Raw genomic sequence first — 19,692 nt, 5'->3', positions numbered from 1 at the left:
CAGTATTTTCCCTTTCAACAGAGCACAATGCCGGGAAAAGAACAATCGTACGACAGACACAAAATGTTCGATTTTAGTTTGACCCAAGATTGCCATGCTCTGAAATCCCATACACTGAGGCTCTTGCTTGATTTTAAGGCTCATAAACTGCTGGTCCTCTTCCCAACTGTCATATCTGCCTCTCTTTAATTGGGTTTCTCCTGCCCACTCCCTGCTATCTTGGGCTGCCCATTTTCTTCATTATGTGGTCTGAGCACACAGGCTGAGGCACAGGCCCACAGACTGCCCAGTTCCAAGAGGTCACCTGTGCTCTTTGCAATGTTCATGATATACGAAAGCTGTCACCATGGTGAAAACAGCACATAACCCAGAAACGCTCCAAAACACTCCACATAAGCAGATTTCCTCTTTCCTCTCATGAGTCATGCTTTTCTCTCCTATGTGTCCGATAGATGTTAATAAATATTCCTTCCTCTTTGCAGAATCATGTTCATCTTAATAAGATCTATTGCAGAGATTAAAGTCCCTTGCAAGGTTTTGGGCACTCTTTATCTCTTTGACTTCAATGCATTCCACAGATCTTCCCGAATTTTCTATCTCCTTTCACATAAGGAATCTCTCCTTCTACACCTTCCCTCCTCTTCTACTCTTTCCTTCTGATCCACCACCAAGAAAATTCTTATTGGTGTTGCCCATGTGTTAAATATTAGAAAGGCAAAATTATTCAGCCAGAGCCCTGATTTGGAAGGTGGAAAGGACAGTAAAAACTAGGGAAGGCCAAGACTAAGTATGCCTCCTCAGAGAGATCATCATTCCAATAGAAAAATTATGGAAAAATGTGGTTGGAGCAAAATTGAGGGCTACAGACTACTCCTGCATCTGACTGCTATCACCTTGTCACAGTTGCTGGTAGGCAGGATGGCATAGGACCTACCTGGGGACAATTGGACGTGGCAGATATACGCATGGTCTTTCAGGTTTGTTTCTCCCACTATTACATTCCTAGCACAAGTCAGGGATAGACTCCAACCAGAAAAGGGGTCATGGATGCTACAGGAGGAGATGAGGGGCCACAGCCTGAGAGATGAAAGACAGCAGGCAACTTGTTTCACAGGAGCACCAAGGGAGAGCCATCCAAGCCCACAACTGGCCCTGCCTGGGGTCCACGTTTGGCTAAGTGACAGGTGATTGCCATGTGTGTGTGAGGCTGGGGGACCCATACGGGGGCCCTGAGACTCAATCTTGTAGAATCTTTCCTGAGAGTAATGGTTTAATAGTTACGACATAACAGTGTGAACTTTGGAGTAAGACAGGCCCAGTGCCAATCATGGCTCTGCCACTTACTCATTGTGTAGACACTGAGCAAATGACTTAAGCTTTTAAACTTCAAAGCTTTTCAACTGCAAATGGAGTTGTTTTGAGGTTGAAATGGTAGGATGCATGCCGGAAGCCGATCCACCCTTGCTGCTTGACATAGTCGCTGCAGGGAAGAAACATCTGCACAGCTTCTGTTTCAAGGGACCTGGCATATATGACATATGTTTGTTCCCCCTCTTAGCGCTATGTGCTTTAAACAGGACGACCTCCCCGAGAAAAGTTGTTTCCCCAGGTGAGGATTTTTCCCCGGAGTTAACAGGACTAAGGAAGAGAATAAATCAGTAAACCCCCCAAGTGTTACAGAAATACCATGTACTACTTATGAAGAACTTGGACTAAGACTGTTGGCAATAAATTTGGGACTTGTTGGGCCCACATCCCCAGGGGTTGCAGATAAGAAACTATGAAACAAGGAACTGTAGGTTACCCAAAACATACCATTATGTGATTATAGAGGCATGCTTATAGGATCAAATGGTATAAATACAGATATAATAGGACAATAAGAAAAAGAACCTCGCTATGCTGATCCACTGAACGCTGCCTCCGTGTCCTTCATTCTTCGCCAACTCCGTCCACACCTTTGGGAACCCCTGGACCTGCTGGGGCTGGACCCCAGCAGATGCATTTCAAACACCTAGCTAGAGACTGGCATGTAGTAAAGATTCAACAAACACTGTTATTATCATTACTATTCTTATTATATTACTAGTTTGACTATCCATTGTTTGAGTTTTGGCTGCTAGAAACATTTGTGAATAAGAAGAGAACAAGTACCAGGAGGTTTGGACTTGGAAAAAATTCCAGCCTTCAGTTTCAAACGACCAGCACTAGCTTTGGGACCTTGGCCACTACTGACTCTGCTCCGCTTCCCTTTGCCAAAAAAGCGCCACCCCCTCTCCGTCTCTGTAGGTTCTTACCGGAGAAAGAAGCATATTTTCCTAATTTGAAATGTGAGCTACATGGCCTGACAAGTATACCTAAGCCTACAGGGGGACAAAGGCGCAGAATATTTCAATCTGGTTCCCCTTTAACCTTTCCAGGAAATGAGCCATGGGGACCAGCTGCCCTTCCCTCCACAGCTCAGGCATATCCACCGCCCAGGGGACTGATAACCTATTTCCACAGGACACACTCTGGATGAAGACAATGGGCGACCACGTTATTTAATAAGCAGTGTTCTCTTCCATTGGCATCTTGGAGTGACGGCCTACAAAGTCTCCCAAAAAGGTCTTAGGGGAACATAGCAAGGGCAGTAATGGACTCGAAGTGATTTCTAAACTGAACTTGTACCTGAATGTGACGCCACCTGGGCACCTGGTGTGCAGAAATGAACAAGGGGAAATCCATCTAGATTGGCCTTGTTCCTGTGAACTTCAAGATCTCAGGGCCGCGGGGCCTGATGTCACCTCGGACCTGCCTCCCTCAGCCTGGGGTCCGGGGCTGGCAGGAACGCTGGGAGTGGGGAGGAAGGCTGTGACTGCTTCTTTTTCTCGAAATCCCCGCAGGGGCCTAGAATCATGGGCTCCCCTATGAGCTCATCACGTGCACAACCCAAGCTTTCAAACCGGCCCAGAGGCCTGAAGTTCGCCGCTGGGTGATTTTTAGGGTTTTCTTTCTTTATTATTTCCCTTCTTGTTCTCCACAGTGGATGATTTTCTGCAGAAAAACGGCTGAGAAAAAGAACCTATTTCATTTCCAGTTCCCATCACAGCGATTTCCACATGGATGTGACGTTGGCCCCAGCTTCCGAAATGCCCAGGTGACTCACGCGGGGACACCTCCGGGCTCCGCGGTTAAACAGAAAGAGAGAACAGAGAACTGGCAGTCTGCAGCCTTTGCCGCGGCCGAGTGCAGGGCGCTCAGAACCCGCGGGGGCGGAGCGGCGAGAGCAGCCCTGGGAGCGCGGCGGGGGCGCGGCGCCACCTTTTTCCGAGCCCGGCTGTCCGTCCATGGGGTGCCGCCTCCGCCTGGCCCCGACCCTTGCCTGCGGCCTTCGCCTGCCCTGACCTGCACTTGGGACTTCGGGAGAGGATCGCGCAGCCCTGGAAAGGTAACCGCCACGTCTCCGTGCTGTCTGCCCCCGGCGTCTTTCTCCGGGCCGGGGCTGTGGGTGCGCATTTGGCAGCGATTCGCGGGCTGGACCCGGTCGACCTGGCGCTGGTTTTGCAGCGGTCCTGGAGGGCAGTGGGTGCCCATGGTAGGGTTTGCAATGCTGCGAGTTGAGGTCACCGCGCCAGATGTCGGGGTGACAGCCCTGGATTCCTCCAGCCAGCTGTGCCTTTCAGATTATGCAGAGAACTTAAACTGCAGCTGACTGATGGAGAGTCGCCCCTGAGGCCGCTTGGTCGGGTGGTCGTTGTTGCTTTGCTCTTTTTCGTGTCTTTATTTTGGAACCAAGGGCTGCATGTCCGTGGCCACGTAGACCTTGCAGAATGCTGCGGCTTCTTCCCAGATTGTGCAGAGGTCAGCTAACCACTCCAGAGAGTTCTGTGCAAGGGAGTCAGTCGGAGGTCGCGAGGCGGGTCCATCATTTTCAATAGCATCATTGTAAGCCAGGTGTGCATGTAGACGTGGGTCTTTGGCCTGCTTTAGGGGGGCTCCAGTTTAGAAAGATCTGCAGGCCCCTGCCCCAGCCTCTACCCCACAGTCAGACAGTCTTTGTCAACCGGGGTCGTTCTGCATCCTGCCACCTGGCCTCTCAGGAAAGCAGTGGTATTAAGTAAGGAAGGAGCTGGGCTCTCTGGGAGACCGCTTTGTTTTCAGTTCTCTGCCTTGGAAAGCCGGCCTGGTCAAGTGTCTGGGGCAGCATTTTGGGAGAACCACTGTTCATTCATTGAGCCCTCATGGCCCAGGGTATTGAGCATTCAGTCACGGCTCCTTTCTTGTCATCTAAGGTGCTCCTTTCGTTCTTGCAATTCTTTGCACAATTTTTTGAATATTTGGAGGGGGTACGTTCCAAAATTTCCATGAGGTATTTGTTGATAAAAGGTGAGATAATAGAAACGTAAAAGAAATGTTAAGGGTAATATTGTGTGTCTTTGCCTATGAGGACAGTATAGTCATAGGTCAGAAAAATGTATTCTTTGATCTTAAGTGTGGAGATGTCCACATACTGGGAACTTGGACAGTGGGTTTTGATTTAAGGGGGCAATTCTGTGGGCTGTGCAAGACTAAACCTATGAATGAGATGGCACTGGGCTAGCCAAGATTGACATTTGCATGTCTTGCATATGGTTTACAGCTCTCACTATTTGCAAGAGCTTTAGATTCAGAAGAAAATAATAGAAGAGTCAGAAAAGCAAAAGGGGGCTCCATCTAGCATGTTTAAAATCGTCCTATTGCCTGTCCATTTCCATCCGGAGCAGCAGGCATTGCCATCACAGGTACGATGGTGTGAGAATAGCAAGGGGCAGGTATTGAAAGACCTGGCTTCTAGGCAAAGTTCTGCCCCCGGATAGTGTGGGACCTGAGCAGGACCTGTGCTTCTGTTGCCTTCGCTGCCGACTAAGGTGGTCATGTGATTTCAAGAGGGGGAGTAAGGTTGTCTTTGATATTTAACCCCAGCATCAAGTACAACCTTTAGCAGATGGGCAGACAGTGCTTGTTGAGTGATGGACAGATAAGTAAATGACATCTTAAAAGAGACTTTTGCCATGCCACAAAGGGGAAGTCTTTGTGATGTTTTTGTACCTTTGTTGTGTCTGTAGTCCTGCAATAATGCTGCCCACTTCTACCTGCAGAGAATGGTTGACATCAGAGGACAGATCATTATCTGACCCAGAGAATGACTTCTCCCAGGCCTCATCTGGCAATCAGATTAGGAATTCTGATGCAAAACTACCACCAGAAAACTCCCCAGAAGCAACCTTGGGGTCATCTAATCCAAATCTCTTTTTTTAATGGGCCACAGAATTTAGAAGGCCTTATCAATGGCGTCCCAGGAGTGGCTTCCTTAATATCTAGGTTTCTTCTCCCTCTTATATTGATTTACTTTTTTTCTCAACTAGAGGCCTGGCAAATAGTCTGATGCAGGAGTAGGATTCACAATCACTATGAAACTTTCCAGGGAATATCTTCATTCTCTGAAACCATCTTTGTCTTCCTCTTGGAAATTAGAGGCACCCTACTAAGGGCCAGTGAATGAGAGCTAGCTCTCCACGCTGCAAGATCCCACTTGCGTCCCTTCACATCGTTGCACACTGTTGGCATGGGTTGTGGATGCTGGGTATTGTCCCCCTCCTCTTTCATAGGTCCTGAGTGGCCACTGGCTGAAATTTCTTCCCTCATCCTCTTCCAGCTGTTCATTTCCTTCCACCTGTTGATTAGGTTTGAAGATTTTAGAGTGAAGACAGAGTGGGAAATGCATCTGAGTGTTGGTACCTGGAGGAAGAGAATAGAATTTGGTTGGCAGTTGCATTGACGTAATTGAGCTCCAGTGTCTGCTCTTGGAAGTGTAGAATTTATTATCCTATTATTGCTATTATTTCATTGCTTATTCTGATGTTTAAAGTTCAGTAATCAGGTTTGGAAAGACTGCTTGTGGATCATTTGCTCTTAAAATTACAAAGCATCTTGCTGGACCTAGGCTTTTTTGTTGTTTATACAACATTCAGTTTTAACTCTATAAACATTATAATAAATGTATAAATAAAACTCTTTGTGAATATTTCTCTTTGGGGCTAAAGAGGAAACTCCAGTCAGATGCCTAGGGGAGAGCATAAAATTGCAGGATTTTTCACAAAATATTTACTGTCTTTCCAATACAGGGTTATTCCCCTCCTCCTCCTCCTCCACCACCTCCTCCTCAGTACCCACTCTCCGCCTTCCTTCTCTTGTTTAGACTAATCTTTAAAAGTGATGTAATTTAAAACAGTCCAGTGTGAGTTAATCTTTGAGGCCAGCTAGTATCCTGGGAGTAGAAGTGACTAAGATCTTTTGCCTACAGATTAGGGTAATGACAAGATCAAATGCTGGGGTTTCCTGCGGGCAGGTATATAGGAATAGTATCAAAGCCGGGCTAACGGAATGGGTTTTTTCCTCCTCTTCAGGTGTTGTGGAAGAACATGATGGCTGAACAACTCCTTCCTCAGGCTTTGTATTTGAGCAATATGCGGAAAGCTGTGAAGATCAGAGAGAGAACTCCAGAAGATATATTTAAACCTACCAATGGAATCATTCATCATTTAAAATCCATGCACCGGTACACGCTGGAAATGTTTAGAACTTGCCAGTTTTGCCCACAATTTCGGGAGATCATCCACAAAGCTCTCATAGACAGAACCATCCAGGCCTCCCTGGAAAGTCAAAAGAAGCTCAACTGGTGTCGAGAAGTCAGAAAACTTGTGGCTTTGAAGACAAATGGTAAGGCATGCTTTTGTCTGGTGTGTGTTCTGTGTGTGTGTGTGGCTTCCACAGTCCTGGGTCCCCATTCATTACATTTTAATAGCACTAGCCCAAACACAAATCTCTTGAGGCCTTTGACACCTTAGTATAGAAACTCTGTGGGGGCATGTGATGAAAGCAAGCTTGTTTTGTGAATATTTTTATCAAGGATATTTTCTAGTTGTGTATATTAGAGAGCAGAGTGCATTAAGGCTTGGGGAATGCATTTCTAAACACCAGGCCCTTGTTAGGTGACTTATGCATCTAATGTTTTGTGACTGTTTAATCATCTGTAAAATTCACCTCCCTGGCCAGTAATGGAAGTATTAAAAGGCTTTCGTTTAAGAGGAAAGCATGGTGTGAAACTGGTATTACCATGTTTCCCACTGTCAGTAGAGAACGTTTGTGATGATGGTCTTATACTTCTTGGTCTGATGGCCTTTTATGGGTTAACCAATGAATGGCTGTTGAGGGGCTCCTGTTGTCTGCTCTTTCCTTAGCTCAGTTCTGTTGCTTATCGCCCCTTGATATGAACTAGAAAGGCATTTGAGATGTTTAACACTGGTTTTAGACCTCCACTTCATTATTTTTAGGGATAGTACTGAATTTCTGACAGTCTGTGCCCATCTGCACAGTGGCCCTTTACCATTAGTAGCTGTTTCCTGCTCTGAGCTTTACTGTTTGGTTTTTTTAATTATTTCCTTTGAGCAAGAGTGTGCACATCCTAGAAACATCCAACCACACTGTTCCATGCAGATACAAAATTCCATTTTGTAGATGTAGCTAATTATTACACTAAGCAAGTAAACGGCCCAAGATCAAATGAATGCTTATAGTTTAGGTAAGGGCAGGAATCTCAGGTCCTTAGATCAGTGACAGTCCTAAACCATCCCAATTAAATAATACATTCATCCGCGTGCAGAAAATCCTGGTGGACAATGAGAGGATAAGAACGTTAACTTAAGTGACTTAATTGATACATTAACTTTGGCCACTTTTGACTTGGTAACTTGGTGTGACTGAGGTTGTGGGGGTTTTTTTACTTTGCTTCTGGAGGGTCTTGTACATCATCTCAACATCTTGCTTATATTTTTGAAGCATAGATTCTTAGAAACACAGAAAAAAACTGGGATTGCTAGTGTTACCATCGTTCTTGGCATTAAATCAAGTGATGCATAGAAGTGGGTAATTATGTTAAGTCATCATCAAGGGGTTTATATTCCTGACAGCTTGTGGTTTTAACTCTCTCCCTTTTTTGTACAAAAATAAAATGGATGGAGTCAATTTGGAGAGAGTTGGAAACAGAGATTCGGCAAAATTAGAAATGTGGCAGAAAGAGGAAAACCTTAGTTTCATTAACTGACATTTTAGGTTTAACTGGCTCTATTTCCTTAAGAAAATAATAGAATATAAAGAGTTAACATTTGTTTGGCAAAGATTTGTCATTTAAATCAATGATGATTCATCCTACAAGAGAACTACAAAAGCCAGTGCATTTTGGTAACATTTTCTGGAAACAGGGATTTTTAGGCTCAGAATCCTTTTATTTTCTAATTTCAAGAAAATGCCTTAAAATTCTGGAAAAGGAAAATATTTAGGGGGTGGGGGAAGCAAATGGCTTTTCCTCTCTGATTTTTATTAGCACCTTTTAAAAAAAGCCTTTCCCCCTATAGGTGCGTTCTACAAAGTCAATGGTCTGGGGAGGGGGTTACTCACAAGTTTGCATTTGAGGATATGAGACTGTGGTGAATGAGGAAGGGAGTAGGTGGCATAAAGTTGAAACTTCATGTGAAAAATTCCAGCGTCTATTGGCTGCAGCGATTTCACTTGTATAATGAGTAGCCCTATTCCAGCTCACCCTGACCACACCCACTTGGAAAGTCCAGGGTGCACTTCGCAGTTTAAATGTCTACACACCAGAACAAAAAGTACAATAGCTGTTGCTCAATTGCTAGTCAAATAACTTAACACTGGGGAATTCCAGATGTTACTTAGGGAATTTCATACTGGTGCATCTCAATAAAGAACTGAAAGTGAGCACAACCAGAAGAAAAAAGGCCTTATCTTTGCTCTAGATTTTGCAAAGGGGAAATTTCAACAGAATGCAGACGTTGCCACACTTCTGCCAAGACACAAATGATCTTGTTCGTTCATTTGTTTGAATACTTATCTGGTTAGTTTTTCTAAGTGTGTAAATTGAAGGGATACTGGCTGTGGATATGTATTTCAGGGGTGTTGTTGTTGTTTTACAGTTTGACTATAATCACAATTTGATAAAATGTCAAAGAGCTGTATTGTCCTACTTATACAAAGAAAAGAGTTGAACTTTTCTTTTTAAAAACAATTGTGCACTTTCCAAAGAGATTAAGGAATAAGTTTATTTTATTATTATTATTATTATCATCAAACAGTCTCCCTAAATGTTTATTATTTGGAGGTTGGGAAAAATGCAGTCTCTTAAATTGTGGGTTTTAGCCTATAAAAGTAACCAATTAATGGAATACAATTAGATCTATTTTTTGCTCAAAATTCTTAAAATGCCAGCCCTAAATCATTATTATTTTCAAAATGTAGGCATCCAAGCACCCTTTAACTTTTCAAAAGGACTGCAATTTCTAACAAGCATGTTCACATAAGGCATTTAAACGTAGATGAAATAATTACCAGTGACAGTAGATGATTGTGTTCTCAATCCCACTTTACAAACCAGGAGAGGAAACTCCCAGGCCCCAAAGCCTACAGTGGAATGGTCAAGTCATTTACCACTGAGTCATAGCCAGACCGTCCCTGTCTAGTGAATGGAGACAAGTGGCTTCCTGGTTTGTGCACGTTGCCCTGGGTCTACTCTGCTAGAGGCAGAAGGCAGTATTGCCAGTGTCTTAGCCAGAACATCAAGGAATATTAGCAAAGGAACAGACTTGAGAGATCATAATCCAATGCCCTCATTTCACAAAGAGGAAAAGGACTCAGAGAGATTAAGGGATTTCCCCCCAAGTCACCTAAATGAGTTAGGGCAGAGCTGGGCTGGACAAAGGTCCAGTGATTACCTATCCCTGGGTCCTTTTGCTCCTTTGATATCAGTCATAAAAAATAAGGATCTCTCCCCACACCCCCATCATCTGTGAAATGTAATCAACCATTTGCATTTCTGCATGCCCCAGGGGGTCTCCCAGGATAGCATGAGCGCTCCTTTATTCTGAGGTGCTTCGCTGGGTTTGTCTGTGGATTGCTTGATTTGCTTCTCTTATGTCCTCAGGTGATGGAAACTGCCTCATGCATGCTGCTTCTCAGTACATGTGGGGTGTTCAGGACACAGACTTGGTCCTGAGGAAGGCACTCTTCAGCACTCTCAAGGAGACAGACACACGCAACTTTAAATTCCGCTGGCAGCTGGAGTCTCTGAAATCTCAGGAGTTTGTGGAAACGGGGCTTTGCTACGACACCCGGGTATGTTTTGTTCCCCCACTCGGCATCCATTGCCAGAACTCCCTGTGGGGGAAAGAGGACCTTAGGCCAGCCCATGCTCTCAGAAGCATATGATTTACTAGGTCACATGAGCTTGGCTAAGCAAAACATTGTCCATGGAAACCTCCTGGGGTTGAACTGAGGATTTTGTCACCGTTGGGAGACTCCAGGGCAGCAGATTCCCAGCTATGTGTCTTTTCACTTTAGCTTGATCATTCTGATCGCTGGCCTTCCCGGTGGCATGGCCTTCCCGGTGGCATGGTGGTTGTTTTTCAGTTTGATTGTCCTTTGCATGCTTTGCTGAGCCCGCCAGTCAAACTCAGACCTCGCCATTCTCAGTCACAAGTTTGGAATTTTTGTGTACATTTGGATGAGGGGCTTCAGTGTTATGCCTCATCAGGGATTTTTTGAAAGCAGGTGCTGTCCCCGTCATCCTCCCCCACTTCTGAGTTTGCCTTGTAATGGAAAATAGTAAGGGAAGAAAACCAAAATGGGGGGGAAAAGGGTGATCATTTGAATGCTGATTTCCAGAAAGGGGAAAAGCAAGCCGAGTTATATAAATGAATAACCACAGAGTGTGTCAGAATGATTTTTTAATGCAGAGTACATTCAAACATTGTTCCCCTCCTTCCCCCTCTCCCTTCAGAATTGGACTGATGAATGGGACAACCTTATCAAAATGGCATCCACCGACACACCAGGGGCCCGAAGTGGCCTTCCGTATAGTTCACTGGAAGAAGTACACATCTTTGTCCTTTGCAACATCCTCAGAAGACCGATCATCGTCATTTCAGGTGAGTTGCCTACAGGTCGCTTATTTGTATGCAAGTGCTTTTCAGTTTTAATGCTTTTTCTCTTAGGGAAAAAAAAAACCTACGCTGCCAAAGTTACAGGCAACCGTGGCTAAACGAAATTTGATGAAAGTCACCTGAGGGCCTTATTTTTTCTTTTTCTTTCAACAGACAAAATGCTGAGAAGTTTGGAATCAGGTTCCAATTTTGCTCCTTTGAAGGTGGGCGGAATTTATTTGCCTCTCCATTGGCCCGCCCAGGAATGCTACAGATACCCCATTGTTCTCGGCTACGACAGCCAACACTTTGTACCCCTGGTGACCCTGAAGGACAGTGGGCCTGGTGAGAAACCTGAGCATTCATTCGCATTTGTAACTGCTGGTAGATAGCGGTACACCCTGTTCCCGCTGAATGTCGGGGTTTGCTCTTTTGTGGCTTATTGAGTTAGTCTCATGGAAGTGTATTATTCTTATTTAAATACAGTACGCTGCCATTGGCTTGGTTTCCAACAGTAATGCAATAGCAGTAATCATGATACTCCCTTCCCTTTTGTGTATGGCTTCAGAATTACTTTCAGTATGTTAGTTGCAAGTAGGAGATACATATATATATCTTACTACTATCATTTCTATTAATAAGTGACCAGTTAAGGCACACAGATCCCTTAATCCAGGGCCTGGCATGGAGCCGGTAAATGTCTATTAGGTTAGCTGTTAGTATAATAGCTTAATGTGCACTAGACACTTTGTAAGTGCTTTAGGCATATTACTTTATTTCATTTTATCCTCACAGCATCTCTATGGGTTGTAAGCATTGGTAGCCTTATTTTACAGTTGAGGCACCTGACACTCAGAGAGGGTAAATAACTTGCCTAATGTCACAGAATTTGATAGTGGCAGAGTCAGGATTCGAACTCAGGTCAGTCTGATTGTGAAGTGTGGGAATTTAAGCAGCCGGATCTGCTGCCTCCACGCTGCTTTATATTCTGTGAGCTTCCTGGAAACAATGCATTTTAGATTAGAGTTTAGCAGAGTTTGTTTCCCCATTTGAGTTTTTGGCTTGATAATAGTTTTCCACTCTGTGATTGTGCCCTTTCTGCATTTTCAAATTTTAATCATTATGTGCATAGCCTCACACATCTCGTTTAGCAGAATTATGTTTGACTTATGTGTTATTTTTCCCCTCAGAAATCCGAGCCGTTCCACTTGTTAACAGAGAGCGAGGAAGATTTGAAGACTTGAAAGTTCACTTTTTGACAGATCCTGAAAACGAGATGAAGGAGAAGCTTTTGAAAGAGTACTTGATGGTGATAGAAATCCCAGTGCAAGGCTGGGACCATGGCACCACCCACTTGATTAATGCTGCAAAGTAAGCGCTTTATCTCTGCCTCCAACCTCTGTCCTCTTCAACTGTTTGTCATTCAGCCACGTAAGCTGCTGCCACCCCAAAGCTCAACAGTAATGTGTTTGAATGCAGCTTGCTCCAGTGTGAAACAAGCTCAGAGGCTTGCCAGCGTCAGAGAGGCTCACCCGAGGCATTACTAACTGGTTTCAAATGAGAACGAGAAATCTACCTCTAGTGATTTTCCTACACATATGGATGCTGAGAGTCAGAATTGTGGCTTTTAAAAAAGTTTGTTTACATCACGGATACTTGTTTTTCTTCATTTCTCTAGTACTAGACAAGTGAAAATTCTTAGAAACAAGAGCCTTTTTTTTCTTGGCTTCTTGGTAAGGACAGACACACCAGACTCAGACTGAGTAGTAGAATGTGTTTGTGTAGCAGCCACGTGATTTCACCACAAGGAAAAGGGAGGAGACACTCCGAGTGCACACGGTACAGGTATCGAAATGCCAAACACTGGTTTTATCTCAAAGCGGTGCCTATTTCTTAGAACTGAAATGCACAAGAATTGACCTCCAATGACCCAAGAGAATGTGTTTCCCAAAGTGGAGAGTAACAAATTACAGAGAATCATAAATAACGCCAAGGGGTTTGTCTGCCTCTGGGTACTGCTCATGGCCATTCATCCTAGCAGAGACCAGGCACTAGTTTAAAATTAATAACAGCAAAGTACAGAACACAAAGTGCCCAAGTCATTTGTATCATAAAGTAGACTAGTCCCAAAAGAACACCTGAGTAATCGTTTACTAGAAATTTGATCTCTGAGATGGTAGAAAGTAAAAGTGAGTTTTTAGAAGAGGCAGAGAGCCATTAAGGTGTAGCGGCAGCCCCGGAGTAGCCCTTTCTTTAGAATTATCCACAATTCTGGATACATTGACTCAAGAAGACGGTGATTCCTGATATCATAAAGTACTGGACTGTGTAATGTTGGACGGTGTAATGTGCAAAGTCTTCATGATAGGCTTGCATCTCAATGACTGGTTCTAGAATCCACATTCTAAGTTTGCTCTGGTGAACTATTGCCGTACAATTGTGTGTGTGTGTATGTGTGTGTGTGTGTGCATATGTATGAAGTCTCATATTTTTCCTTTTGGTCTTTAGGTTGGATGAAGCTAACTTACCAAAGGAAATAAATCTGGTCGATGATTACTTTGAACTTGTCCAGCACGAGTACAAGAAGTGGCAGGAGAACACGGAGCAGGGGCGGAGAGAGCTGCACGCCCAGCACGCTTTGGAGCCTTCCATGCCCCAGCTTTCTCTCATGGATGTAAAATGTGAAACACCCAACTGTCCTTTCTTCATGTCCGTGAACACCCAGCCTCTATGCCATGAATGCGCAGAGAGGCGGCAAAAGAACCAGAACAAATCCCCCAAGCTGAACCCCAAGCCAGGCCCGGACGTGGTGCTGGGAGCCTCTCGGGGCGAGGCCTACGAGCCCACGGCCTGGGGCCCTGAGGAGCCAGCTGGGGGGCCTCATTCGGCCCCTCCGACAGCACCCAGCCTCTTCCTGTTCAGCGAGACCACGGCCATGAAGTGCAGGAGCCCCGGCTGCCCTTTCACACTGAACGTGCAGCACAACGGATTCTGTGAGCGTTGCCACAATGCCCGGCAACTTAATGCAGGCCACACCTCGGACAACACGAGGCGTTTAGATCCTGGTAAGTGCCGAGCCTGCCTCCAGGACGTCACCAGGACATTTAATGGGATCTGCAGCACTTGCTTCAAAAGGACTACGGCAGAGCCCGCCTCAAACCTCAGCTCCAGCATCCCTCCTTCCTGTCATCAGAGGTCCAAGTCCGACCCCGCACAGCTCATCCAGAGTCTCTCCCCCCATTCTTGCCACAGAGCTGGGAACGAGGCCCCCTCTGGCTGCTCTTCTCAGGCCACACGCACTCCTGGGGACAGGACGGGGACCAGCAAGTGCAGGAAAGCTGGCTGCATGTATTTTGGGACTCCCGAAAACCAGGGCTTTTGCACGCTGTGTTTCATCGAGTACAGAGAAAATAAACGTGAGTGAAATGCTGGGTCTTTTAACCCCTGTTTTGAAGCCCCTATATAGAAGGGTTTTGTTGTCGAACTTCAAGAAAGGAGGCCCTCTGGGCAGTGGGGTAGAATGTTACACAGAGGGACGGTCACACTGGCTCTGCCAGCCACACACGGAAGCAAAGGGCACGGAACACCATGTCCCAAGTGCATCCTGTGGGTAGAGTTTATAGAATTAGTTTTCACAGGTGGTTAAGTGTTGTGTTTATAAGGTAGAGTTTAAACTAGACTTTTCTTGAAACTTTGGTGTAACAGAGGAAACTCAAAATCTGAAGAGTAGCAGCTGGAGATAGGGATGTCTCTGCTGACATTGTGAGAAACCATCTGCGGTTTTAGAAATCTCTAATTACTCTTAGAAAGAAGGATGGGCACTGGATGTGTCTCTGTTCTGTTACTGTGCCTGACCAGTGGGCAAGTTCCAAGTGAGAGATTTGTAAAGTCAGCGATGTTTCAATGACAGCGTTATCACTTTTTAAAAAGTTTGTTGAATTTATAGAAGGCTGCTCTTGTGTCAATATCGGAGTCTGGCCTAATCTGTATTTGGAGCCTGTTTCTTTCGCTCAAGTCATCATTTCTCTCTGCTTGTGGCCCATATGTGGTACTCACTGGTATCAACTCTCTTCCAGATTTTGTTGCTGCCTCGGGGAAAGCAAGTCCCACAGGCTCCAGGTTCCAGAACGCAGCCCCCTGCCTGGGGCGGGAATGCGGCACCCTCGGAAGCACCGTGTTTGAAGGATACTGTCAGAAGTGTTTCATTGAAGCTCAAAATCAGAGATTTCATGAAGCAAAAAGGACTGAAGAGCAGCTGGTAAGACATTTTGAGAGATACCCTTCTCATTTAGCTGGAGCAAGCACTATGATTTACACGGCCTACGTATACCTTAGAATTCATTTCAAAAAACAAGTAAGATTAGCCATAGAATAAAACCTCTTAACGCCTCCCAAAGCCAGGGGGCTGTCAGAGAGCTCTTGGAGTTATAGCAGAAACACAAACACCTAAGTGGTCAGCAGATTTTCTGAAATAATCCTCTACCAAGAGGAGACAGGAGGAGGCAGAGCACCCAGGTGCCTCCTGGGTGGCATATGAGAAAAGCAAACTTTGACTGATAGATGCTTCTCCTGCTGTTTACAGAACGGTAGGAATCTGTCTAAATAAACAATGGCAGTTGATTTGGTCTAAACAGCAGCCAACTGGCCAGCATTTGTGGGCCTCGGGGTTAGGATTGGGGGTTCCATCAGCATCCCGGGGCCAGGTCTGCTTTGGTGGGGCTGAGGGGAAAGTGCTGGGAGGGCTCCTGCTCACAGGCTGCATGTGGACTTCTGCTTCATTGCTCAGGCAGATGCTCTTCACCCCCAGAGCCTGGTCACATCACACTGTCCTCTAAGACCCCTGGTCTCTCCTTGAGAAGTGTGACCCACAGTTCCCTCTGCTCTTTCCCCCCCAGAGAACGAGCCAGCGCAGAGACGTGCCTCGAACCACACAGAGTGCCTCCAGGCCCAAGTGTGCCCGGGCCTCCTGCAAGAACATCCTGGCCTGTCGCAACGAGGAACTCTGCATGGAGTGCCAGCACCTCGGCCAGCGGGTGGGCCGGGGTGAGCCAGTTCCCGAAGAGCCTCCCAAACAGCGCTGCCGGGCCCCTGCCTGTGATCACTTTGGCAACGCCAAGTGCAATGGCTACTGTAACGAGTGCTTTCAGTTCAAGCAGATGTACAGCTAAGGCGGACAGGTGAGCCCCAGCCGTTAGCCAACATGGTGCTATCCTCTAAACACTCCAGTGCCACTGGAGTCAGTCCAGGCCTCAGAGGCTCAAGGTTGTCTTTGAGCAGGAGAGGAAAGATAAGCTCTTGGTCATGGCCTTGAATTTGGTAACCGAGGAACAGTCCCAGGTGGCCTTGGAGCAGATGGTGTCGGATTCCGTCTGGGGCTCCTCCTCCTCTCCTACAAGCAGAGGCCAGGAACTGGACGGACTTGGAAAGCGTGCCAGGACTGCTTGGTCATCTTTCAAGAAAAGAGACAAGACACGGTCACCTGCCTCCATCGGCCCTGCCCAGAGGTGGGAGCTGAGTCCTCACCGCCCACCGGCCTCTGTGAGAAGGTTGGGAAGCTCAGGGAAAACGGACATCTCCAGTGTCAGTAGTTGGTGGCTTTTCCCTCCCTGCCTCACTCCTTTCTCTCGGACTGTGATTCTGAGGCTGCTGAGACGAAGTTCCTACTGCAAAGCATTCAGCTGCTCTTTACAATATGCACCTTGTAAACACCAGAATATCTTAGTGGGAAGACGTGTGCCTCTGGGTTATCACAGTCTTCGCTTCTATACAGGCTATCTTGAACTGAGGTGTGTATAATAATGTGGACATATAATGCACCCTTGTGTATGAGGGATTTTTTTTTTATTGTGTTGAAATGCTGCCCTGGAATAAGAAGACTAAACAATAATAACCTATTTTCTGGTTGTTGTTGGGCCACCGCATGTACGTACAGCTTTCATGAACTCAACCCGCTGCCTTGTCAAAGGCCCTATGTCTGGAGTTTACTTTATTTATTTTATTGCAAACTTTAAGGTTATTTAAATGAAGTTGTCTCTTCTGCTCTGGGGAAAATGCCCTACTGTCTTCTGAAATAACATACTTGCTGTGGGTCATGTTCGGGAGCCAGGCAAGTTCCCGGCTGCAGCGGGGGAGTTGGCCGCTCTGATGCACTTCCGTCGTCTTCCTGAGGAAAGAAGGAATTGCATCCCTAGTCAGTTTATTAAAATCTCATGCTTCTTCTTCATGAAACTTGAAGTGGCCAGAGCCACTTCCCAGCCACAATATAGAATTGTCTCTGACTATTCTACCTCCTTAGAGATGAGTTTGGAAAGGAACAGGGATGAGGTTGGAGGTCACAGGGAAGACGTGGCCTTGAGTGATGGTTTTACTTGCTGTGTGAATGCCTTCCCGGGGCACAGGGCAGTGACCTCCTGTCTGTGAGTATGAGGAACTGTCTGTCCTCAGCCTGTGGTTTCTGTATGTGCTTTTGTGTCACTGTCATACTTGTTCTAGAAAAAATGGCAGGGGAAACACATTGTCCCCAGAGTTAAAGGCGCCATTTTTTTTTTGGTCTGGACTAGTGCTCCATAGTCCTCAGTGTTTTCATCTATTCCTTTTAAGGTTGATATATTAATATTTTGTGTATTGATATTCTCATTCTTAATGTGAAAACATGAAATTATTTATACTTGTTATAAAAACATTTGCACATTTAGTTGTTTAAGTAGATTTCTGTTTACTCTGTTGGGTTTATTAAAAGTTTCCTAAATAATTGTAACTTTTCACAAATGTCAATATTAAAAGATAAATTATTTAAGAGTGAATTTTGATGCTTTCTGTTTATATATGATGAAAGGAAAAGGCCCAAATATTAAGACCACACTTCCCAACAATCTTTATATCAAGGAATACCTGGGCAGGGGATACATCTCTCACTCATGCATAATAAGAGAACTTCGCAAAAATAATAACTGTGTGAGGGTAAGACATCCGGTTTACCAGAGGACTCCAGGGCCCGGAGGAGAGTGGGAAAGGCCTGCCAGTGCCAGTTCCCAGGAGGTGCTAGGACCCTGTGCTCCTCCAAGGGTTCCTGCTCTAAGCCTTAATAATGTGCAGAAAGAGAAAACCAGAGGGAGGAGCAGAGAGACAGGAAGGAAAGAGAAAGAGGAGGAGAGGAAGGAAAACTGGTGTAGATTTCCTGGGTCAGACCTTGGAAGAGATGACTTGTGGCTGTGATGGCAGCATCCGTGTCCTGGGAAATTATAAAAGGATACATTCTTCTACCTAAGGCAAATGTACACATAGAGGATTGATTCAGGAGGACTGGAAAGCTCTTGGACCCTTTCTTTTTGGGGCAGGGAGGGGGTTAATTTACAAGAAAGTGGAGTATAATGAAGCCCCATATATCCATCATCCAGTTTCAACAATTGTCAACATTTTGCCAAATGTGTTTCATTTCTCACCCCCTCTTTTTTCTGGATTATTTCAAAGCAAATCCCAGATATTGTGTCCTCACACCCACAAACACATCTGTGTCATCATTAATTGAAGAATATGTTCTACTTATATAACCACCATTATTACAGCTAGCTAAATTACTTTCAACATCATTCAGTACATAAGAGTATATTCTAATCTCTCAGATTGTCCACTCCACAAATAGCCTATTGCATTTGGTTGCTACCATGTCTTAAGTCTCTTTTATCCTGTAGCAGTCCCTTTTAATTTTTCATGCTATTCATCAGTTAGGGCAATTAGGTCATTTGTTCTGTAGAATAGCCCACATTCTGAATTTGGCCGATTGCTTTCTTATGGTGTCATTCTACTTGTTTTTCTACACATCTTACTGGATTCTGGTTCAATCAGAACCATTATTTGCAGGTGGCACTGTGTATGCCATTGCAACCCATCCTGTATGAGCTGTCTGAATCCACACCCTGAGGAATCACAAAGCTTCAGGTTGACCTCTTTTTCTCCATTCTCCCTAGCTCTCACCTAGCATTAAAATTACAATTCTTCAAGCAGCATGATGGACATAAGCATTTGACCATAAGTCATCAGGATTTCTAAAAAAAGGAAGTGAGTTATATTTAGCAAATGATCTCTGACTCAGATGAATGGCTCCTAGACAGGGAACTAGGGCAGCTTTAGAGCCAATTAGGGCAGGGTTTCAATCTGGAGTCCTGTATGGACCTGTGGGGGTTGGCGACCCTATAAAGCACATGCACAATTTTATGTTGGGGTATGTACATCATTTTTATGAAGTGGCGACAATCAGTAGCTTTCTTCAGAGTCTCAAAGAAATTGATGACTTCCCAAAAAGCAAGGAACCTAGACATAAGAGGACTGAAAAATAAGACTTGGAAAGAATTGGCCTTGTTTCAGTTTGTCTAGATTTTTACTTCCAAAACTGTGGAATGTCACCTTTATACCACACAGGGATGAAAGCTCAATATCACCCAAAATTGAACTCATGATATTTTATCCCTGTCCTCTTCTTTCCGTGCTCTGGGAAGGGTATTATCTCATCTTTCTACCCACCTCTAGATGTCTTCCCCACTCCTACCACATCCAAACTTCCATGACGTGTATCTACAAAATGTCCCTCAAATCCATTCCTTCCCCTCTCTCCTCCTGCTGCTCTAGCTTGGCTCCTATCTTTTTTACACTAGTCTTCCCTTTCTCTCTTACTCTTTCT

General features: G+C 45.2%; 1 protein-coding gene across 1 annotated transcript; it reads left to right on the top strand.

Moving 5' to 3' along the window:
* The first annotated feature begins 3,315 nt into the window (after positions 1 to 3,315).
* On the top strand, positions 3,316 to 17,818 carry TNFAIP3 (TNF alpha induced protein 3). The gene is made up of 9 exons (XM_006776193.2): positions 3,316 to 3,430; positions 6,429 to 6,741; positions 10,019 to 10,209; positions 10,874 to 11,021; positions 11,190 to 11,360; positions 12,206 to 12,386; positions 13,524 to 14,431; positions 15,092 to 15,273; positions 15,911 to 17,818. Exons 2-9 carry the CDS (start codon positions 6,444 to 6,446, stop codon positions 16,181 to 16,183), a joined length of 2,352 nt encoding a protein of 783 aa, XP_006776256.1. The 5' UTR covers positions 3,316 to 3,430; positions 6,429 to 6,443; the 3' UTR covers positions 16,184 to 17,818.
* The last annotated feature ends 1,874 nt before the right edge of the window (positions 17,819 to 19,692 follow it).

The sequence above is a fragment of the Myotis davidii genome, unplaced genomic scaffold, assembly GCF_000327345.1.
Source record: "Myotis davidii unplaced genomic scaffold, ASM32734v1 scaffold266, whole genome shotgun sequence".
Classification (NCBI taxonomy): Eukaryota; Metazoa; Chordata; class Mammalia; order Chiroptera; family Vespertilionidae; genus Myotis; species Myotis davidii.
This window is presented reverse-complemented; position numbering and strand designations above follow the sequence as displayed.